Genomic DNA, 25,000 nt, shown 5'->3' with positions numbered 1-25,000 from the left:
CTTCCCTGAGCGACTTGATCCTTAGACGTAAGCCGTATACCTGCTGCCTCCATCTCCACCTCCCCACTGCAGCTTACACCGCCCAGGAGAGAAGAAGTGGCACGGGGGGGATGTTTCATTTGGCACCGGTGGCCCCATGAGGAGACCAACTTTGGTTGTAAAATAATCACAAATAAAAAGTGAAAATGCTCCATTTTGAACAGCATGTTTCCTAATGTAAAAGTGGCAGGTGGCACATTTCAAGTGGGTTTTGATTGATCCCCAGCTGTTTGGAAAATTGTCCACCGTCCCAGAATTCAGGTCAGAGTGATAAGCATTGTGGGCACCTCCTCTAGGAGTGTTGCTCACATGCTCTCCAGGTGTGTGTGTGTGTGTGTGTGTGTGTGTGTGTGTGTGTGTGTGTGTGTGTGTGTGTGTGTGTGTGTGTGGCAGTGCCAGGACCAGTCTATAGCCACATGTACTTGACAGAGAGTCACTCTGCTGAAACCGCAGGGGGGAAAAAGGTGGAAAAGATTACTAGAGTACAACGTAATGCCAAAAAAAAAAAATAGATCAAAACAATCATTGAATATGATTTATGAAAACCTTTTGAAATTACATGATCTATTCTACAGTGTATGTAGAATACTACATTTTACTACTGTACAGGATGATTTTTCTAACATTTTAACATTTTTTAAACGTCAGTCGAATTTCTTTAGATCCTGACGGATTGATCATGATGATGTCTTGATGCATATTTCAATCAATCATGTCAATTCAGGGGAATAGTTGCAATACGAGATCAGATCATCGCATGTTCACCCTTGAGGGAAAAAACATGCCTGTCATTTTCTAGTAGGCCCATAAGGAGCCTGATCAAATATCATGAGCTTCGAGTATTCCATCTGCACCATGCCGCCATGAGAGTTTGAGACAAAGTTCACCGTAGAACAAAGGAGTCCTGCAATGAAAGGCAAGTGCCATTTACACCAAGCAGTATTAGCACCAGTGGAAGCTGTTATTTTTTTCTATTTCACATTTTTTTCCTCCAAACCTGGAGGATAATCAAAGCCTTCCACAAAAGGAGAGGGGACAGTGACAGAAAAATGAAATAAAAACTACATGAGCAGTCACACATTTCTAATGGAGCTCTTTTAATCTTGAAAGGGAGACTTTCAATAGTGAATTAGTCTTTTTTGTATTCCTTTAATGCTTCCCAGAGAAATATATGCAAATCTCTGGCTAAGGCTTACAGCAGTGACAAAAGAGCCAGCTCTAGCCTGTTAGTCTGTGCCATCCAACGAGGGTTGCTGTGGCCAGCATAATGCCTCCAGACTCAAACACAGCCCTCTGGAACTACCCATTAATGAAGACATCTGGATGTCCTCCGCAAGATAGATCTCCATCTACTCTTAGCCAACACCTTGGTCAAGGCTTAAAGTTACAGCTTCACTCCACTAGGCTGTGATTTGTACTGCATCATTAAGGCATTTTATGCATTTTCTATCAACTAAACCGACATGTTGTGTACGAAACAGTACGTAGTTGATCCTTTCCCTATTTGCAGTCAATGAAATCCCTAAACGTATGAAGTGACTAAACTTATTCCAGTCATGGATTCGATTTAGTTCAGATTATCAGGAGCCTGTTCCAAGGCAGAGTTTTAGGTTGTAGAATTTAAGGGATAGAGATTTTGTAAAAGAGGGATCACTGCCAGGATTTTACAATGACTTCTTTATAATACTAATTTCAATATTGAGACATGTTTGGTAAAAAGAACAAGCAAAATGATATTCTATCACATTACTGGGGTTTTAAATTTCCAAAAGACTAAATTATGAAAGCAGCAAGTGAGGCCCTAAATCTGATTAATTGCATAAACAGAAAAATAGGCTTCAATTTAAGAGTAATAATATTTGCAAAGATAGAAAGATAAGGTTGTCCATCATTTTCTGTACACAAATTCAACTACACAGAACTACAATAATGAACAATAATGTTTTTGTTCATTAATGTACAGCGACTGTATAGACAGTGAACTGAAATGACACTATCGATAAATTATTGAACAATCAATATCAAATACTTTGATGCGAGGAGAGGCTTCAGTAGCCTGCGTCATATACATAATGATTCAGACACATTGAAATAGGCATTCCAAATCAAACTATTTAAATTTTTTGGGGGGGCCTGCCTGGCAAAGTGTAAACGTGGTTAACTAGTGGAGGCTCCGTTAATCCTTTTATCTAGATCCCCGCTGCAGGGGATCCCAAACACTCCCTGATTAAAAAGGGAAACGTGGGCAATGAACAGTTTAAGAATCATGGGCTCTGAACAGATAAAGGCGGAACGTCTTGTTGCTATGGCAGTGCATATGGAATGACTTGCGACAGTGTTCTCCCTGTCTAATATATTCACATTATTTATGAAATATTTCATAAGTAGCATAGCAAACGCTAAATATAAATCCCAGAGAGATGCTCTTCCCTTTTGCAGTTGGGAGTGGTGGAATATGGCGGTTGTTCGTGTTGTGCAGCATCTCCTTTGGAAACGCTGGGTGTTTGTTCACAAGCTACAGCGCTTTTGATTTCTTCATCCTCCTTTTCCTCACTAAGGGAAAGCCCTGCAAAAATTCTCCAGCTCTCCACACTGCCAGAGAGAACTGCCGAACAAAAGAGGCGATTTGATCTGTGCATGTGGGAAACCAGATCCCCGTCTGAGATGGATCCAATACGCTCCAGGACACTGTTGAGCAACGGCCACAAATAAAACAAAAATTACAATATTATATATCGGAAAGCAGAGAGAGGCTTATATGAGGGATAGAGACATGTAAATTGTCTGTGAGATAAATCAGAACTCTGGAGGGAGATGGGGGACAATTTATGGTGTATAAGAACCACAAAAAAGACATTACTAGAAAGGATGTGTGGAACTCATGGAACCTGGCCTCCTACGATGCACACATGCACACATATGATATACAGTAGAGGACATGTTACCTACTCCCCCCCCCCCCCCCACCTCCCAACCCATCCCCCCCCTCTCTCTCTCTCTCTATCTGGTGTGACGGAGCAGGACAACTGCACCACCATTTCTCCTGTCAATACTCCCAGCATCCATTTTCACCTGGCTGACACCTTTTACTGGTCAAGGGATGAATAAATCACACTTAGTGTACTCCCTTGGTAGTTTGACTAAAAAAAGGATATCAACATGAAGGAGGACTGCAGTGTTTTCCTGTCATCGCTGCCCCTGAGGTACGGTGAAAAATTACCGCCCATAAAATAACATTTTTCAAAGAGCCTTATTGCTCTTCTAATCTATCCGCCACAATGGATGGCTTCTGGGATGCGTTTCATTTCATCTGAACACAAACAATCTTTCAAAGGGCTTAATAACAGTTACACAAATGAGCTTCATTAATTACCTGCTAATGGAATAATAGCTGTGGCACCTTGTGCAGGTCTACAGCAGGAAAGGTGTGAGGCAGGAAGGAACTAATCTGGGACTCCGCTTGTCTTTGGGCTTCATTAGTAATCTTACGGAATGCTCCAGAATGCACAAATCTGCACATAAAATATGCTGATCGCATCCCCTCTGTTTTTGGTTATCAATTGTGCTTGTTTGCACAGCGACACAAGATTCAACAATGCCAGTTGTTCCAACCATGCACAAAGTATATTACTAAAGGTTCAGGCCCAATAGTGAAATATTTACTCCAGTGTGTATACTTTGAAATACTCACATGGATATTCTTCTTCAGTGTATAATAGTCATATTCCTCCCCCAAAAGAGGTAAAAACAGGACAAACTGAATGTGAAACATATTCGCTCTGTTGCCCATACAATGAGACATCAACTCATAAAATCACTTCAAACCGCAAATAATAACAGCCAATCCCTTTATGGAAATTCTACACAATATTTTATACCATGATACCATTGTGGAGTTTTGCTTTAAATAATGATATGGATGCATCAAACTAGATGCATATACTTAACACATCAAAATAAAATTTAAAAAACTGAATCCCAATGGTAGTATCATATACGGTAGAACTGTTTTCAAACAAAACTTCACTGATATCACCGGCGAACAGAGATAGTTTCAGTTCAGAAAAGAATAGTTAATGAATGATGATGAATTAGAGACTAGGGGAGGCATCATACATCCTGACAAGACAACGCTGTTGTCTAGCGGATGATAAACAGCACTCTAGGATCCGATCTGCCTCTCCGTGTATCTTTCAGACGCTTGCTGCCACTTCATCTTTTCCATCCTGCTAGATTACACCTCCTGGGTTCAGGTGGGAATCCATCATTGCTATTATTACCTGAAGTCACAAGATGCATCTATCACAGCTAAGGTTACCATAACCTCAATATTAACAGAGAAAAACCCCCTCTAATAAACAGCAGAAAGGATGGCCCGGTTGGTGGGGTTTCATCTTCCTTTCACTTTTAATAAGGTACTCAGAGGAATAAAGATTACAGGCCATATTTAGCATGCAGAACAAATCAGGCTCTTCCTCCCCTCCACTCCTCATTCTGGTTAGTCATTAGGATGGGTGGGTGGGGGGGCGGGGGGGGGGGTTCTAGCGTAGAGGCGTTCCCTGGTTCAACAGCCACGCTGCCTGCCTGGCTCTCTGTTCTCCTGCTAGCGCCCGAAGCTGCTGCTAATAAGGCTCCTTTGCGGCTGGATGTTCCGTACGGAGCGCAGCCGTGGAGGTCCTGGCGCCCAGCTGGACCAGTGGCAATCACAGCCCTCTAAACTGTGAGGGCAGAGAGGTAAAGGAAACTTCTGACTGGTTCAAGGCCCGAGGACACTGACTGACGTATTCATGTATCCGTCCTCTTTAATAATCCACCATTACACAATAATGTCTCTGTAAAACAAGATGCAGAAACGAGAGGGCATGGGGCTAAAAAAAAGGCTAAGCTTCTTTGAGGATTAACGGAAACGCTGGTCAAGTCAGGAATCTCCGAGTGCATCAGCAGAGGAGTTGACGCGAGGTCATGGCGCTGCGGAGTGTTTTTCACACGCCACCCCTGACATGAATCATTCATTATCATTCAGATGAATATCATCAGCCAAATGAAATACCATTACTGCAGCCAAAGACTCTCCATAATATACCTCCAATTACACTATGATCAGAGCATCAACTCTGATAATAGATTCACAGCAATTAAGTTGAAATATTCAAAGGACTTTTCACTTTGAAACCAGTCTTGTTATTCCCCTGAACATCCAACAACAACACTCATTACAGTGGCTTGAAACCAGAAGTGGAGAGACCATGTAAATATTTAAAGCCCTCACAAATATATAAATATTCATTCCAGAATGATTTGATGCACTAAATAAATAATCCCTTGTTAAATAAATGACACCCTAAATAAAACTTTAAAAACAGGATCTGGGGAAATGAAGATGAGATGAATCAGACAGGGAAGGATTCTGACGAAAGAGAGACAGAGAGAGAGAGAGAGAGAGAGAGAGAGAGACAGAGAGAGACAGAGAGAGACAAAGACAGAGACAGACAGAGGTAGAGAAAGAGAGAGAGAGAGAGAGAGAGAGAGAGAGAGAGAGAGAAAGAAAGAGAGAGGGGAGAAAATGTCAGCTATCATTCCACCCTATTTGAATCTCTAATGGCAGCCATGCAAAGGATCCAGGCTAATTAAAGCCTAGCGACCAATTAGATTAGCTTTAGCTGCACCTTTTGGAGGGAGGTACTGAGGAAGAGCCTCAGAGGGGAATATCTGTTCGGGAGGTGGAGCAGAGAGGACCCACCAAAAACACTTCCCTTCCACTTCTGCCTGAATAGAAAAGGGTTAGCAGTTGTTGTTGTTGTTGTTATTGTTGTTGTTGTTGTTGTTTTCTTCCAACCTTATGGATAAACATGACCCCTTTCCACAGTGCCATCAGGTTGGCAGTGTCTAGGATGTGGGGCAGCAGGGGAATGAAAGCCCAAACAAGTCAAGTGGGAGAAAATGTGTTATACTGATTTGATTCATCCTGTCTTTCCATTCATCCAGTTGAGGCTAAACAACTATAGTAGTAACGCATGACTCAATGTTACCAAATATTTACCAAAGCTGGAAATTCTGTTTTTTTTTTACAGAACAGTCCTTGATCAAATAGTAAGCAATAGCAGGAGGAAAGTCTGCGTGAAACATATCATATCCTTCCTAAATATTAAGACATGAATAGAAAATACAATATAAATAAATAGGCACATTCTTTGTGATCTGTAATAACTCTGATCTGGTGAATATACCAGTTCTACAGCCGCCTTTCTAATGTGTGTGTCCTAAACTGTCCTCCTCTGTGAGCCTTCGCTGTCCCCACACTGGAGAGAGACGTAATCCTAAGTGTCGCCTTGGCCTATTCTCCTCCCTGTCTGCCTCTCCCAGCTCCCAGGCCTCTGGAGGGCCAAGCCCTTTATGCTGGCTGAGTCTGCCCTATCACACACTGTGTTGCAGGAACAAGGCTTTTGTGATGGCCATGATTAGTCTTTTGTGTTCCCAGGTAGAATTAAGATGAAATTCTACAGACAGTCATTGTGTTCCTATCTTCAGGACACTCAAAAAAATATGTTCCGGTTTGAAGGGGTGAAATGAAGCCCGCGGGGCCTTGGCAGACCTTACTCTGTGGGGAAATACACAGTCGTAACACAATGGGAACAATCTTGTCCTTCAGTTTTCTTTGTACCGCGCTGAACCTTAGTCAGTCCTGCCTATTTAGTCTTTTTTAACAGAGCGGTATTGTCTCACTCTAGTCTGCTGTTTCCTTCCTCACTGGGTTCTGAGAAAGACCCGAAGGCTGTGAGATGACAGCCTCGACTTTGCCAGAGTCTGCAGGACCCTCCGGGTTTATTAACCCTCATCCCTCAAAGTGTCGGGTATGCAAATAAAGTTTGGGATGGCAGCTTTCAGATGTGATAATTATGGATTTATTTGTAAGCTGTCACTTCCCTTAATGCTCAGGGACATCAAAATAAGTTCAAATAGAACCATCAGAGAGGATCACATTTGCTCGAGTACCGCAGATTCAAAGAACACGCTATTCTCGTGTGTCGCGGAAGGTCTGTCAATAACCAATCATCTCGACAGCGCTGCGCTTCCGAGACCGCCGCTACATACAGCCTGGTTTGAAATGTGCTGCGGAAAAATATTCAGATTTTCCCGCATTTAGTTATTCAAACATCAAGACGCTTTTATCAAGTGGGTGACTTACTAACAACGACAGAAAACACATTTCCATCTCCACCTCAGACTGTGCAGTGTATTCCAAAGTTACAGTCGCCTCTTTGATTAAAAAACAGAACAAATATATTATATAATAAATATCTGTTTACATTTCCACATTGTGCCAGAGTATGCTTAGCGTTGAGAATGAGATGTAGTAAATCACGACAAACATCGTTTCACAAACTATCCCATCTGTACGTGGCTACCAATCAGCCTCACTCTGGGACAGGAGAATATCAATGAACAAGTGGAAGAAAACAACAAAGTAATTATGTCAATGCGCAAATGGTGGCAGGGGAGAGAGACGACTTGAGACCTGACACGTGCGTTGAGAAGGACAACAAAGCGGCGCTTAGTGATGAGAGGAGTGCCATTGTTACGGGTGGAGTGGCACTCTACAGAGACGGGGTGTGGAGAAAGACGGAGGAGGAGGAGAGAGTTCCCAGCTGTTGATGCTGCTGCTGCTGATGTAGGGGAGGGCACGGCAGGGCACTGTGCCTACCTGAGAGACAGCCTGCCATGGCTTCACTTCCTCATCCACATCGCCATTTCTCCCTGATGGAACAAAATGGCTGTGTCTGGAGAACGCTATCTCCCTCCTGCCTGCTCAATTCCCCAACATCGGCCTGTCGTCTTTCAGGAGAGTTCTCTGTCAGTGTATAACGGCGCATTAAGGCCTGATAAAAACGATGGAATCTACCCATCCATCTTGATTTGCCTGTGTTAGCGGGCGGCCTGTATTAGAACAGAATACCTGCCACTCAGTGGAAGAAGTCTGGAACTGTAGCTCGGTGTGTGTGTGTGTGTGTGTGTGTGCCTGGCAACCTGGCAGAGGGTTGAGACTGTCGCACTAATACTGTATTTTGTGAGGAAATATATTTTTCTTCATTTTCTAACAAACAAATAGTCATGTTTTTGCTGTTGACTGATACAATTAAATGATACACTGAGTATACAATGATACACTTACCTTGCTTGTCTGTGTGTCCACCTACACAGAAGTGCACATTTGGTCAATATTATTATGTTTATATTGTCTTTGTGACATCTATATATACTGTATATATATATATATATATATATATATATATATATATATATATATATATATACAGTGCATTCGGAAAGTATTCAGACCCCTTCACTTTTTCCACATTTTGTTATGTTACAGCCTTATTCTGAAATTGATTCAATTAATTTTTTCCCTCATCAATCTACACACAATACCCCATAATGACAAAGCCAAACCAGGTTTTTAGAAATGTTTGCTAATTTATTAAAAATAAAAAACTGATATATTCACACACAACTATTCAGACACTTTACTAAGTACTTTGTTAAAGCACCTTTGGCAGCGATTACAGCCTCCAAAGTCTTCATGGGCATGACGCTACAAGCTTGGCACACCTGTATTTGGGGAGTTTCTTCCATTCTTCTCTGCAGATCCTCTCAAGCTCTGTCAGGTTGCATGGGGAGCGTCGGTGCACAGCTATTTTCAGGTCTCTCCAGAGATGTTCGATCGGGTTCAAGTCCGGGCTCTGGCTGGGCCACTCAAGGACATTCAGAGACTTGTCCCGAAGCCACTCCTGCGTTGTCTTGGCTGTGTGCTTAGGGTCGCTGTCCTGTTGGAAGGTGAACCTTCGCCCTGTCTGAGGTCCTGAGCACTCTGGAGCAAGTTTTCATCAAGGATCTCTCTGTACTTTACTCCGTTCATCTTTCCCTCGATCCTGACTAGTCTCCCAGTCCCTGCTGCTGAAAAATATCCCCACAGCATGATGCTGCCACCACCATGCTTCACCGTAGGGATGGTATTGGCCAGGTGATGAGTGGTGCCTGGTCTCCTCCAGACGTGACGCTTGGCATTTAGGCCAAAGAGTTAAATCTTGGTTTCATCAGACCAGACAATCTTGTTTCTCATGGTCTGAGAGTCTTTTAGGTGCTTTTTTGGCAAAGCGGGCTGTCATGTCCTTTTTACTGAGGAGTGGCTTCCATCTGGCCACTCTACCATAAAGGCCTGATTGGTGGAGTGCTGCAGAGATGGTTGTCCTTCTGGAAGGTTCTCCCATCTCCACAGAGAAACTCTGGAGCTCTGTCAGAGTGACCATTGGGTTCTTGGTCACCTCCCTGACGATTGCTCTTCTCCCCTATTGCTCAGTTTGGCTAGGCGGCCAGCTCTAGGAAGAGTCTTGGTGGTTCCAAACTTCTTCCATTGAAGAATGATGGAGGCTACTGTGTTCTTGGGGACCTTCAATACTGCACACATTTTTTTGTACCCTTCCCCAGTGTGCCTCAACACAATCCTGTCTCGGAGGTCTACGGACAATTCCTTCGACCTCATGGCCTGGTTTTTGCTCTGACATGCACTGTCAAGTGTGGGACCTTATATAGACAGGTGTGTGCCGTTCCAAATCATGTCCAATCAATTGAATTTACCACAGGTGGACTCCAATCAAGTCGTAGAAACATCTCAAGGATGATCAACGGAAACAGGACGCACCTGAGCTCAATTTCGACATAGTGTCATAGCAAAGGTGTCATAGCAAAGGGTCTGAATACTTATGTAAATGTGATAATTTATTTTTTTATTTTTAATAAATTAGCAAACATTTCTAAAAACCTGTTTTCGCTTTGTCATTATGAGGTATTGTGTGTAGATTGATGAGGAATAAAATGAATTGAATCCATTTTAGAATAAGGCTGTAACATAACAAAATATGGAAAAGGTGAAGGGGTCTGAATACTTTCCGAATGCACTGTATATATATCCAAGTCTATGTAACACATATATGTAGCGTTTCCCTGTGGTTCTGATTCTACCCTATGTTTAATAGGTATTTTTTGATGAACTATATGAGTGGGCTGATTTAAGAGACATGTATTCAGGACTCTTACCTTTTTGTACAGGATCAGGTGATGAAGCAGCAGGGCACAGCCACAACATGACCGAGAAAAGAGAACAGAGAGAGAGACTCATTCATTATTTGGACATAAAGAACACCGCTAACAGTGACAATGCTAACCTATTATTTACATTAGTTGGTCAATATTAACTTCAGTGGGAAAATTACTGAATTAATTTCACAAATACACACAGTCATTTACACTGTACATTTCGAAACATTTTGCACTGACATAGCGGAGACTAATAATGCTACAACTGACGACAGCAATGACATGAAGGTCATCTGTCTTGAATGTATCATGATGAATCCTATACATGGTTAGATGGACTAGGATCACAGAGGACAGTGGATGTGGACACGGCGATGCTCTAGTAAGACGTAGAACAAGCCCTCTGCTGGTTGCCAGTGAGCAATTCAGTTAAACAATGATGCCAGTAAAAATCTCAATAGGGTAGATGTTTGTTACAATCATGACAGAACATTGGCCCTTCGAATGGAGGAGTAAGGAAATTAGCAAGGATTTTTCGATGGTTGGTATATTACTGTTTATTGATGAGTTGAGCATCAACGTACGAGGACTCCAATGTAAATTAAATATGTCACTCACTGAGGCTAAATACTGTACCTTACTTGCAAGTATGTATGGTATGTGTACTCTACATCTGTATAGCCTTTACTTACTGTCTCTTTCTCTTTCTCATTATATCTCTCTTTCTCTCTCTCTCTCTCTCTCTCTCTCTCTCTCTCACACACACACACACACACCCACACACACACACACACACACACACACACACACACACACACACACACACCCACACACACACACACACACACACACGCTCTGAAGCAGTAGCCCTCTCAGTACCGCTAAGGTGCTATTTCACAGTGGAGCTTGGGCTGCCTCAGAGCACACTCTATCACCAGCGGAAGATAGCATCTGATGAGTAGTGCGATGTAATTTAAGTGTAGATGACTATCGCTCATATGCTTGCTAGATCAAAACAACAAAAAATGCAGGGAAGGAGAGAGAGAAAGGAATGTTAGTATTTGACTGTGCTATAGTAGAAGCCCGGGCTCTATTTGGCTCTTCACTGCTGACAATAAATCTGCCTACTGCCTAGCCTTCTCAGGAGGACATCCTGGTACTTAGACAAAAGTAAGCCCTCGACAGGGCGAGTGTCTGACAGGCCCAGACATGTCTCTCTCTATCTCACAGTGAGGCTGAGGCCTGGGTGTTGAGAGATGTTAAGTGTTGGAGGACATGGGTGTCACCGACCTGACTGGCAGCTGTGACAGGAGAGATGTAGGGAGAGGCAGAGCTTTATGAGCCTAAGCACTTACAGTACAGTTCAAGGACATGGATGACACACGAGGAGCCCAAACTAAACAGCTTCCTGCTTCACTCCTGTGGATCAGAGCTCAGTCAGGCAGGTTGGTGGGATGACGTATGTCTAGTACTACATCAGATATTTGACTCGTGAACATAACAAGTCTCTCTCTACTGTAGGTGTACGATACCACTGACCAAACAAACTATTGCACTGGCGAGAAAGGGATGTTGAGGTTATGATCGACTGAATTAAAGAGGGAATCGAGAAAGAGAGAGAGTGGGAGAGAGAGAAAGCACAAAGAATGAGAAAATGATCAGGTTTATATGAAGGAGAAGGCACCAAGACTGTCACTGTGCTCAAGAAGCCCCTCATTACTGTACCTTGTGGGCACTCCAGTTGGCCTTTGAAGTGCTTTGAGGTACATCATTCAATGAAACGAGCATCGTTAATCCACTTGTTAATCAAGTGTGTTCCTGGGCTCGTGTCTGAAGTGGCCCTTTCTCCTCACACATCTCAAAGCTTTCAAAGAAGATTGCAGGGCCATCAAAAAGAGTGGGGATAGTTATTTTCTTCCCAAAATTTTAAGGCAGAGGCCATGAATACTAACTACATTGACTAAAGTATCCTACATGTGTCTTCACCTCTTCATGTCACAATTTCCACATAATAGAATGCCCAGTGAATTGATGTCATATTGAATCCTGAAGACATTCTTCTACTGTAGTTCTTGCAGCTATGTTCCACTTGATTCTGAGCTCTAAGTGTAAATTGCATTCAGTCCTTTACAATACTGTACATACAGTATCTCAATGGGACTAAATCTCCCTGCACGAAGAGAATACACAGAAGGAGATTAACATGATGAAGAATAAAAAAATAAATAACTTTCAGGTTTTGAAGGAGCTTAAATGTGAAAGAAGGACTAGGATGGGTGGGGGGGCTGTCTTCTCATGGTTGTCTTCCTCATTTCATTCCCCGCCCCTGATGAATGTGTTCCCTCTCTTCTCTCCCCAGCATAAGCAGAAACAGACAGACCTGAGAGGGGGACGCCAGCCCTGTGGGCTGCTCTTTGCCAGAGTTACGGAGGCCTGGCGCACTCTCCCCTGCTGCGCCAAACAACTCTCCTTTTCACTTCAATTAATGAGCCATAAATAACCCAATGAAGGTGTCAACAAAGAGCGCAATTTATCATTGCTTTCACCATTGCACTTCATGTGAGAATGCTCATTCGCAGCCTATGCCGCTCGCCCCCAAACACAGACAACGCGGGGGAAAAAAGCGAGATTTATTCCTATCGCTGAAAAGACTCCAAGCTAGAATCTATCTTGAGCAGGAACCCTCACAGGTGCGGCGTTTTGACAAATATGCCGGGGAAGAGTGTGGCTGTGCCGCTGTTAGGGGTACCACAGACAGACTGGCAATACATTTGGTTAAGAGCGAGAGACAACATGCTCGCTACGATCCCGTGGGGCTGCAAAGCCGCCCCGTGTTAAAGACACTTCTCTTTTTTGTCCGGGCGTACTTTGGGTTGTAGATCACAAAAGGCAGCCTTGGTCTCCCCCCAGAACATGTGAACACAAAATAAAGGGGAAAAGCTGTACATACTGTGGAGTTGGGGCTAAGGAGCAGGAAAAATTGCTTTATCATTGTGTCCCATAAATGTCATTTTGAGTCAGTGACTCAAGGAAAATATACAGTAGTGAATAATACACCCTCCTCAAGACCGAATGGCACCGAGAAGCAAGCAGCAACCAAGAGGTACAGTACGATGGCGTAGTACTTCAGAGAAAAGAGGAAAAACCGTTGAATAATATATGACAGCTTAGGTTTTGAATCCAACATTAAAAGTGATGACGTGAGTACAAACTCAGCTCTGCTTCATCCCAGACCCCCAAATCAAAACCTAAGGCTAAAAAGCAGCGTTCAATAGCCCATCTTCACAGTGAGATCATTTGCAGGGGAAAAAAATAAGCAGGGGGCTGCTGAATACATCTTGAAGCTAAGCCGGAACTTGAGTGCATATGAATCCTGCTAAACCAATTAATGGTTCCTGTTAACCCACTCATCTTTGCAGAGGATTGTCTTTTTAAATAATACAGCAACATGTCCCCTCTCGAGCAAACAGCCCACACAGACGCTCTGACAAAGACAAGCAGATTCTGGGGGCTTTTTTTTCTATACGCATCACAAACATACTCTTCAACTCATGGATCTTGTGTAACATCTCCAATATTGGAAGCTTTGTGTCGGTATCAAGTGAATCCTCTAATCTAAACGCCTCCATACACACCAGATACTCACATGGAGTGTGATACTGTACATTCTTTCTCAATTTCCCAAATCAATTCTGTTGAATATATTGTACACTGGTTAGTCCATTACTATTTAAAAGCAAAGAGAGAAGAGTGACATAAAAGGTAAGAGAACTATATCAAACCCACATTAAACCGACACTGTAATACTACAGGGACATTAAGAAGTACTATCTTGCAAAAAACAGAGCGTTTCTACAATTTCACATGGCACCCCCAATGATATAAATGTCCACAAACCATAATCAGTCTGGGTTACAGACACGGCGAGAGAGCCTAGATAAATGACATTTCCGAAAATCACGCTGACATTTTCCCTTATCGAGCGCCAGGCACTGGCGTGGTGAGAGCTGGCTTGTCAGTCAGTGGCAGACAGGCCTCACACCTTATCACAAGGGCACTCAGCCTCTTTGGAGCTGGGGCTAGGGCTATGGCTGTGGCTAGGGAAATGGCTGGGGCTATGGCTGGGGCTATGGTTGGGGCTGGGGCTAGGGCTGGGGCTATGGCTGGGGCTGGGGCTAGGGCTAGGGCTGGGGCTAGGGCTGGGGCTGGGGCTAGGGCTAGGGCTAGGGCTGGGGCTGGGGCTGGGGCTAGGGCTGGGGCTAGGGCTGGAGCTGGGGTTGGGGCTAGTGCTGGGGCTGGGGCTAGGGCTAGGGCTGGGGCTGGGGCTGGGGCTAGGGCTAGGGCTGGGGCTGAACATGGGGCTAGGGATGGAGGCTTAAACTGGGGCTTGTGGTAGGGATGAAGGCTGGGTTGCAGTTGTATCTGGGGTGAGGGCTGGGGCTGCAGCTGGGGTGGGGGCTGGGGTTGGGCTGATGCTAGGGCCCCCCCCCCCCCCCCCACCGCTACTTTCTCCACCCCCTCACACGACTGCTCCTCCAGTCAGCCTCCCTCGGATGTAGAAGCAGAGCGGAAAATTAAATATTTAAGGTCGATAATGACGCTCTTCATTAAATTGTGATTCAGAATAAAAATGTGGGGTACATAAATAAGGAAATTATAGAGAGCCTAAAAGGCGGACATTGTGAGTGGGTTTAGGGTGAAGGAGAGGGAGAGGGAGCACATTTTTAGGCAGTGGGAAAAAGAGAACTGGTCAGATATAGAAGGCTAGAACAGCATGTGTCAGGATCAACAGTGACTGGTTGGCAGGTGTTACTGAGATTGTCTCTAGCCATCCGTACCAGCTAATAACTTTTGTCTTTTTTTTTATTTTTTATCAAGGACTTTTTATTTTGTATTTTCACAATTGTAGGTTTTTGAAAAGCTTGAGAAGGGAGAAAAAAATAATCTTCCAGGGACGGTCTTCTACAGACAGACACCTCTCCCAGCAAATCCCGAGTTTGCGTAGGTGGGGCTCAGAATGAATAGGAGCAATCAGAGGAGCAGGCTCAGAGCAATGTCGGATTTCCTGTGCGTGCACTTCCCTTCTGTTACGTGTGTCTGGATGCAGAAGCCAATTGCTGGTCAGACGGTTAGCCGGGAGCATATGTCATTTGTGGGAAGCGAAACTTCCTCAACATATCGAGATATTTCACTCTCATGCAGCTGACATGACGACAGAACTTTAAACCCGGGGAAATAAGAGAGGGAACAGGGGCACACGGTGGTCATCCACGCTCCCGCTCTCACTTCAAACATACAGCAATGAATTGGGTTGAAACATTTGTCAGTTACAACTGACAAATGCAGCATCTCAGGTTAATTCGTGGGAAGGAGTTGCCATTCAATCTGAGAGAGAAGCCACGAGACTGTGTCATTTGAGATGATATGTGTACCTCTCCTCTCCTCTCCTCTCCTCTCCTCTCCTCTCCTCTCCTTTCCTTTCCTTTCCTTTCCTCTCCTCTCCTCTCCTCTCCTCTCCTCTCCTCTCCTACCATCTCTGTGGTCATTTGTTCTATTGCATTATTATCCCCATACGGACGTGTCTCCCTTCTTTCTCACACCACCCAGATGGTCTGTTCTCATTTCCTATCGCCACTCAGATTGGACTCCCAACTCTGTTTAAGCAGCTGGCTCCGTTTCATATCATTAACAACTGTCCTTCAAACCCTTCTTTTGGGATAGTATACGTTCAACTGTGGGTCATATCAAAGGAAAAGACCCCCTCTCATGCAGGCACGCACACAGGAACGCACACACACACACACACACACACACACACACACACACTTCCTATGGCAGTTTGACTGAATTGTTAGATCAGATCACTGTCAACACATTGGGGTGTGTTCGTTCACATTTCCAGGGGACAGTTGGAGGGGGAGGGATTGTGTGTGCAGTTCTTGGCTGGGCCGTGGTGGGGGTGAGACAAGTGGGGGTGTAGAGAAACAGAGGCAGCACATGCTTGAGTCAGAGTACCAGATCCTACTAAGCCTCTGAGTCACAGCAGAGCTCACAGAGAGAAGCTTCAGCCATGTCCCTCTTGTGAGGGAGATTCCTTTGAAGAAGAAAGCAGCATCTCATGTGCGTGGGGTTAGAATATGGATGAAACCAAAGATTAACTCAACAAACATATGGGTGCTTATATACACGATGCAGATGTAAAAAACATTCGGGTGTGATGCGGAATATCACTTTCACTCCGGTAAACAGATCTTTCTCATTATGATAAGGGACGTCTTTCCCCACTATGTTTCAGCACCAGAGGCTCACACTTGTAGCTACGCAGCGAGTTGATGGATGACTTAACAAGATATAAATTATATAACAGCGGGTAAACTCAATACACTCATTAGTTTCCGATGCTTTTATTTTTCCCAGGAGTAGTTAATTGATGCCTCCCTCTTCCGTCTCTTTGTTTTCTCCCGACAGGAACAGTGAGATAGATAATTCACGCTCCACTGCCACCCTGGCACCAAACACAGAACAACACTGCTCGTCCTAACAACACCCATCAAATGGAAACCCAGAAGAATCTATTTCGATTTACAATGCGAGGTTAACGCGGATTTTGTGAGATGGACGTACAAATATGTGTAGTGCTTGTCAAATCACCGGTGCTTGTAAAATCACCAGTCGTCGATTCATCTATTACGAGATTTACTGTATGTACTGTAAGATAAGCAGTATACAAAACAATAAAAAAAAAAACGCCCATTTATATATATGTGTGTGTGTGTGTGTGTGTGTGTGTGTGTGTGTGTGTGTGTGTGCGTGAGTGATGCAGACAGTTCACACGGCCGCGCTGAGGGAGAGACAGAGAAGCAAACAGAACTGAGGAATGGGTATCAGTTCACTTCCTGTGTGAGAGACAGGCTCAGTGGATTACACAGCTCCAGATTTCCCATGGAAAGATGGGAATTCCAGTGGATAGAATTTCAAAAAATGACATGGATACAGGACTACGGTTACATTCAAACATACAAAACGCATAATTGTTTGTTTACCCCATGCGTAAATTATCCCTTTTCTCTGGAGTCTTTTGAGTTGTTGAGTTTGTGTTTCTTGCTTTTCATTAATGTGGGACAATGACTTCATTCCTGATGCAATCCCTTAAAGTTAGACAAAAGAGTCACACAAAATAATGTGTTTATTCATTATGGCGATTCAATACCGTAACAATACTAAAACCTATTTTAGTGCTGGCCTAAACAGCACATCAAACTATGACGTTTGCATGATTCAAGTTTTTAGAGTGAAACATGCTGACGTCTAGTTACCATGACGTCAGAGCTCTTTAACGTGATAACCTAGGAATATGTACAACACCATACGACAACATTCCCTCAAAATGCAGATTTCATTAGATATCATAATTCATTGTTTGATGTCAGTAACTCCAGCTTTCGGCTCCTCTCTCCTCCATTGTAGCTTCTCTTCCAGTGGTGGGACTCATTCGATTCCCCACAACAAAGTCGTCATGTGAGGAGCTCCAAATGTGAACAGACAACACGACAACAGCATAGGGCCTTTCATATCCTTCTGAGCATATGGGCTGCCATTCCTCTTTACCATCTTCATGAAACCCGACTCTAACAGTCTATTACGGAGACACGGCTACTACATACAAACCTCAAGTCGGTCCATACAAGAGGCTGGGACATTAGTCTTGTTCATTCCACTCTGACATATCTCCTTCATTATGTCTGGGAGAGATGAAGTCTGCATCTCAAAACCAAACATCCAGTCTGTTCCAAGTCCGCTGTGAGCCCCCTCTACACACTCTACGTGACACGGCTCTTGAGTTGTATACGCAGCTACTGCCATATTGTTGAAGTGCCATGTCAAACAAAGCAGATAATGACAACCAACAGATCATGTGATGGCAGGAAATACATACTGTACTGAGTCAAAGTGATTTAATGAACATGCCAACCTATAGTATGACATCTTATCATATCACAATATTATGATTCATACATCAGGGACACTATTATTGTGTTATAGAACATAAATCTCAGAGGACAAAACAATAAGCAATTTTCCATTCTCTCTTTGGTGTCTTCCAAATTCAACTCAAATATTACACTCTGAATTTGAAAGACCCCTCTGGGGCTGTGTGGAAAAAAATCACTAAGTGGGTTAAAAAATGATTTATCACTGCATACTGTACATGATATATATTTGTTTAAAGGAAGTACAGTGCCTTCGGAAAGTATTCAGACCCCTTCACTTTTTCCACATTTTGTTATAGACTCAATTTAAAATGGATTAAATTAAAAGAATTTGCCATCAATCCACACATAATACATCAGAATGACAAAGCGAAAACACGTTTTATGAAATTTCAGTAAATTTATTAAAATTGAAATACAGAAATACCTCATAAGTATTCAGACCCTTTGCTATGACACTCTTAAAATGAGCTAAAATGCAAAAATGTCATCAACAAATCACTCAATAAGTTCAATTAAGTCCATCTTAATGCAAGGATAATAGTTAATGTAATTTTGGAATTAATATATTTTTTTATAGGGTCTCTGATTTGCATAGGAATCAATTACACAATGTGTAGATTAGGATGTCACTACCAACTCAGCAAATTTCATAATTTTCTCTTGATCCTGACAAACTCCCCAGTCCCTGCCAGACAAACATACCCATAACTTGATGCAGCTACCACTATTCTTCACACGAGAGATGGTGCAGAAACTGCATTGCATGTGCTGGATTTGCACCAAACTTAATGCTTTGTAGTAAAACCAAATAAACACATTTCCAGCCACTTTCTTTGCTGTATTGCTTGAATTCATTGTTGCAAATACAATTATGGATATGAGATAGATTATTTTCCATTACAGGATTCTTTTTGGCCATTTGGTTATAGACCAATTTTGTAGAGTGACTGAGATGAGGTTGTCCCATGTGTTTTTTCCTCTCCACCATTCAACTTTGTAGATTTTTGTCTCCCCAGGCCTCAGGGTCGCATTCCTGAGCAGTTTTGTTCCTCTCCATTTGCTCAGTTTAGAATGACAACCTGATCCACACAGTGTGTAATTGATTCCTATGCAAATCAGAGACCCTATAAAAACAAAGATATTAATTCCAAAATTACATGAACTATTATGCTTGCATTAAGATGGAGTCAATTCAACTTAACTTGAGTGATTTGTTGATGACATTTTTTAGCTGCATTTTAGCTCATTTTAAGAGTGTCATAGCAAAGGGTCTGAATACTTGACATTTGATGTACATGAGGTATTTCTGTATTTCAATTTCAATACATTTACTGACATTTCTAAAAACCTGTTTTCGCTTTGTCATTCTGGGGTATTATGTGTGGATTGATGGCAAATGCTTTTAATTTAATCCATTTTAAATTGAGTCTATAACACAACAAAATGTGGAACAAGTGAAAGGGTCCGAAGGCACTGTATTTCTGTAGTCTGTTTCACTCCGCTACCGCACCATGACAGCCAATGTAATGTCTGTCTATTGAAAAAGTCCTCAGCTGTACTGTATCTGAAGCCTCCTCCAAAACTTTGCTGGTGATGCTTACATCACTGTACCATTTGACATTCATTTTTCAGGGAAGACATGTGACGCCCAGCCTACTCGTGATCAATATCTAATCTGGAGAAATAAATTGCGGCTGTTTGTCTTTCATCTTGGAGGAAACCTATAAGCATTGTGACAACACCGTGAACGCATTAATCAAATAATGAAATAATGATTTGGGCGGAGGGGGGCGGGGGGGGGGAAGAAACATAACCCTCTCTGATATTCACTGTGACCTACTGGTGTTGACATGATGCATCTTGTATCACATCTTGTTAGTGGTGCGCAGTTGTGGAGGCTTGAGCGGAGATCAGCTCCTCTCTTTGTCAGAAAACAAAGGCGATGAATTGGATATCTAAGAAAAGATATGGCTCCCCTGTGTACATTGTGAATAATATGCTGTAACATGTATGGATGTCATACGCTTGTACTTTTGACCTTCCTCTATCTGACAGTAAAGAACTATTTTTCCATTTATTCTCAGCCCTTGTCTTTGCAATTACCGTGTTCCAATCTCGCCTTGTCCCTACAGTCACCCACAATACCCAGAAGGATTGGCAGTCTTTCTTCTGGTGTAGCAATTACCGTCCCTATCTTTTTGAAACAAAAAGTTTGGTGTAGGATATTAGAAAATGTCAAATTCAGGTTATATTTCACTTTACTCCAAAGGCGACATGGTGCACTCTGGAAACACTATCTTTACAGGCCCTGCATAATGCATGAACCCTGTGGTCCACCATCACTGTCTGTGTTCAATAGAAGACACTTTGTTTGCTGTCAGTAAGGTATGTAAGATATACATTGAGCAGGGAAAATTGAGCAGGTATTGACGTTCATATAGAATCCTATATATTGTAGGTACAATACAAGTACAATCATACTCCTGGTACTGTCACTGTTAAGACGAGCATGAATAGTAAAATAAAATTAAAAATTAAAACGCATTAAATTGAATAATCCATGAGAATTCCAAACTTCATACATGTTTCTTTCATTCTAATTTTCTTTTGCTTGATATTTTTTCTCAAAGAATAACTTCATAAGTGGTCTGTAAATCAAGTTGTGGTCTCCCTCAGTGATGCGCATGAACCCTTGACTCTTATCACATTCTTGCAGGACAGGCTAATCTTATTCCAGACATTCACCTGCATGCCTTGCATGCTTTGCTAGAGTCATGATGAACATTCGGCCGCATGGCGAGGCGAGGCACTGTCATTCATCCACTCGCTCAATTAAAAGTCACATCTCACCTTCACAGCATGAAATGTTTCAATAACATTGAAAACTAAGTTTAAAAAATCTATTCCTTTGTATTTTTTTTTTTTTTTACAGGTTAGTCATACATAATGAGGCCCTTTGTTTTGAAACATGGTATAATAAAATTCCCCTTAACCTTACGCCAAAACAACAATTAGCGTTCGAGTCCTTTGGAATAACTGAACCCAGCAACGGCGGAAGCCCCTGAGCCTGCGTGCTGACACTTGACAACCAGTTTAGTTTCATCGGTCCAAGTCTATGTGGTCAAATGGAAAAGTCTGGTGATGTAACACCCTCTGAGGCCGAACATTCCACACCCTCTTCCTTTCCTAACTGGTTCCCGCTGCTTCCACCATTTTCTCTTTTCCCTTTCACATTTCGCTGTGGTGATTACAAACATTGACAAAGCAGAGTGCCACAGATGACTTTTGTTAACTTGTCTTGTGACTAAAAATAGGTATTTTCCGAGACTCACACGTCTATGCAATGTCTGGTTTTTCAAATTAAAAGCCTTGTTGATGAGGTCACTCCTTATGGTGAAATCCAAACCATAATTGGAGGGAACTGTGATTGTCGTCTTATGAAAGAAAAAAAGAGTTGCAAGAAAAGTAACTCTCTATGTCAGTGAGAGGGACTGGCAAATGGTGATGTGACATCTGCTTTCTACTACTTTACCTACTTGCTGTTTGTTCAGGCTTGGCCAGCACAGTCCCCAAAAAAGTTCTAGTTGCTATAGAAACAAAACAGGATGGACGGCATTGTCGGTCATTGAGGGTCTGGGATGAATTGTATTTCTTAGTTGGGGATTTTAAGCCCGAGACCCAATATCCTGTTTTGGCTACAGCATAGTTTGTTTAACCTTTAACCTCCCTTGTAATTTGTCAAGGAGAAAATGAACAATATCCCAGCGGCCAAATCCCAAACCAGGACAACATGGATGAACTTGAAAAGGGAATGTGAGGTAGGGAGGGTCCTACCCCAGATAAGTTTACTCCAAAGTCAAGGTGGACAGATGGTGGTGGGGGGTTTCAGCCTCTTCATTTCTCAGGTGAAATCATGCAAACGAAACAACTGTCCTCTTTATAAATCCCATTTCCCTCCAAGGAATGCTGGATTGTTGCCGGTCTAGAACACAATCCAAACAGATTTCCAAATTCCTTTAGGTGTTTGCAGCGAGGTTCATAACACTGACAATATTGTCATTTCCAATTCAGTGATACCATCTCATCTCACCAAAGAACAAAGACTTCTCATTACCTGACCTCTAATGAGAGCGTTATCCTACAACATTACCTCATGCACATTCAATTAGACATAGTAGAACATGCTTAGGGGCGCCCAGAGAGGAAAGAGAGTCAGACATGACAGATACAGTATTAAGCTTGTTCCAGACTGATTTCAACTTCACTTAATTCTGCCTCATATTACCAATCCCTCCACCCCACTGACTGTTTTTCTCCAAAACAACGAGGCAGGATTTACATATTGCAGGTAAACTGGGGAATAAAGAATGCAGATCCAATTAAACCTCTAGGGAGCTAATTAGTTACAATTAAGTTTCTGCTTCACTTGTTGTGCTGGATTATTTTGTAAACACCTACAGAATGTAGAAAACTTGGCCTTCTCCCTGAACTTACAAAACATACTGGATTCTGCCGATAGAAAGTTACAGAATGTTAATTTTACTACATGAATTTGTATCTGAGGGTCCTGTAATGCGTTACTGACATCAAAGAAAACGCAATTCAACTAAAGGAATATATCTGCTTTGTCTTTGAAATGTATCTCAATGCCAAGACAGTATAATAAACGGCAAATGAAGTGCCTAACCTGACGGTGTTCAGGCCTGAACTGAATGCCGTGATTATTAACACAGGGGTGAAGCAGACATTGTATCGCTGTGGTTTCCCGGAGAGTTAATTGCATGTTGACTTCATTAACCTTGATAGTGAGTATTAAGTCCCACCCACTCCCACACTCCCTAATTATCCACGAGACAACGCTGTCTTATGTTGGTGAAAAACAGAAAGTAAACAAATTACACGGCCTACAAATAAATAAGTGAACACCGGGAGGGACAAGATGAGCAGCAGTGTGCTTTGTTGTTCACAGTGTGTTGGAGGCTGTACCGTGATGAGTAACCAACAAAGAGCAGTGTGTCACATGATATAAGACCACAATGGCTATGGCATTTCAACTGCCTCTGCGGACTAGCCCGGACCCAATCACAGGTGTGTCCACTGGCTTCATCCTGTCATCACTCATCAGAATTAATTTGTTTGTGTTACGCTGTCCTACACACTGTGTCACTCCCCGTTACACCGCACTCAGAGTGACACACAGAGAGCTTCAGCTGTCCTGTCACTTAAACACTTCCAAGTCCCACATAAACAGGAGAGAGGCAGCAGGAGCAAGACAGAGAGGCAGCATACTGTATACACACTTCAGGAAATGAGGCATGCACGTCATTAAAGAGCCCGATACACCTGCTACTGTAAACACCAGTCGGGGTTAAGAGGCCCCTTCATGGAGCCTTTTCCAGGTTAGGATTAGCTATAGCAGTCCATTGATTAAGTCAAAGTGAGAGAGAGAGAGAGAGAAAGAGAGAGAGAAATAGGTGTGGATTGACATTACAGTGCAGATATCTGACTGTTCAACAACCAGGTGAATACAAATCTAAGCCAAAAAAATTGATTGATGTCGAAAATTGATGTTGATTTCTGTTTCCACATTCTCCAGGTCTATATATAACCTCAGGACCATCAGCTGGGGGTAGACGGCGGTCCACAACAGGAGGATAGGTTGTTGGTTTAAGAAATACATGTATGTCGGCCGTGTGCCTGAAGTGGCATTGTACTTTAGCAATTGACTCGCCTGTAATAAAACTGCTTAGATCTCCAGGTGGAGAGAAAAATGATGCCTGCTGGGCAAATCTATATTGTAATGTAGCCTATGCTGCTCCCCATTCACACTACAGACAGGCCATCAAAGTGAAATCTGAGCGGTACAGAGGAGAGGATCATGACTCTGTTCACACCTTGTCAGGTTGACTAGTCTCTGCCTTTACCGTAGCAGTTAGCGGATTTCTTTCCTTGCGAAGTTGAAGTGATAACACTATTGAGCTGTCTGCTCGCTGGAAAAGGTGAACAGCTGACAATATGCTTCTGACTGTAAGGAAACTGCCATCTCAAATCAATATGGACTTAGTGTATTGTAGAGGAAAAACTCATTTGTAAAAACGCTAAGTTAGTAACTTTGTCACGGATAATAACACCAGCTTGTGTTCATCAAATATGCCAGTGTGATCCAATCACTTGTTTTATAGTCTTGTATTTGATTAGTTACTGAAGCGTCTGAGCCAGACTCTCCGTTCAATGAAAAACAATTAAGCCATTGCATTTTACTTTCATTGTGGATTAGGGTAAACTCGGAGCGTATTACTGTACTTGATCAATATCAACAGACAGTTTTCTCTAAGTGTGTGTGTGTGCGTGCATGCGTGTGTGTGTGCGTGAACAATATGTGTCAGCCTACATATAATATACAAATGCTGTGTGTGTACACAACTGTGTGTACTGTTCTACTGTGTACTGTTCTAAGTGTGTGTGTGTGTGTGTGTGTGTGTGTGTGTGTGTGTGTGTGTGTGTGTGTGCACGTGTGTGTGTGTGTGTGTGTGTGTGTGTGTGTGTGTGTGTGTGTGTGTGTGTGTGTGTGTGTGTGCATGCATGCGTGCGTGTGTGCTTGCATGCATGCATGTGTGTGTGTGAACAATATGTGAAATACTGGGGCTGTGTGAGCCTACATATAATATACAAATTACAGAAAAATATCTATTTGAATTTTCTGTATGAATATTAACAAGAACACTGACGCCAAAGATGTCCACAGGGAGGGTACGCTCACTGCCACGGTTTCTACCCAGCACCTCTGCATTTGCACTGTTCAAAACTGAATATACACATCAATGGAAAAACCAAGTCAATGTAAGCCAAGCAGAAGACCAAATCAGTCATAACTG

General features: G+C 42.7%; 1 protein-coding gene across 2 annotated transcripts in view; it reads right to left on the bottom strand.

The window, feature by feature from the left end:
• The window catches only part of roraa (RAR-related orphan receptor A, paralog a), a 178,132-nt gene that overhangs the window by 103,414 nt on the left and 49,718 nt on the right, over window positions 1–25,000 (bottom strand). Inside the window, exon 2 of one of the 2 annotated variants that reach the window (XM_083667276.1) lies at window positions 8,210–8,230. The exons of the other annotated variant lie outside the window; for it this stretch is intronic. Coding sequence (XP_083523402.1) covers window positions 8,210–8,230 — 21 coding nt within the window. The remainder of the gene's footprint in view (window positions 1–8,209; window positions 8,231–25,000) is intronic. 2 annotated transcript variants of the gene reach the window in all.

This window comes from Argentina silus, assembly GCF_951799395.1.
Source record: "Argentina silus genome assembly, chromosome: 3".
Classification (NCBI taxonomy): Eukaryota; Metazoa; Chordata; class Actinopteri; order Argentiniformes; family Argentinidae; genus Argentina; species Argentina silus.
Note: the sequence above shows the minus strand (reverse complement) of the source record. Positions and strands in the feature narration are given on the sequence as shown.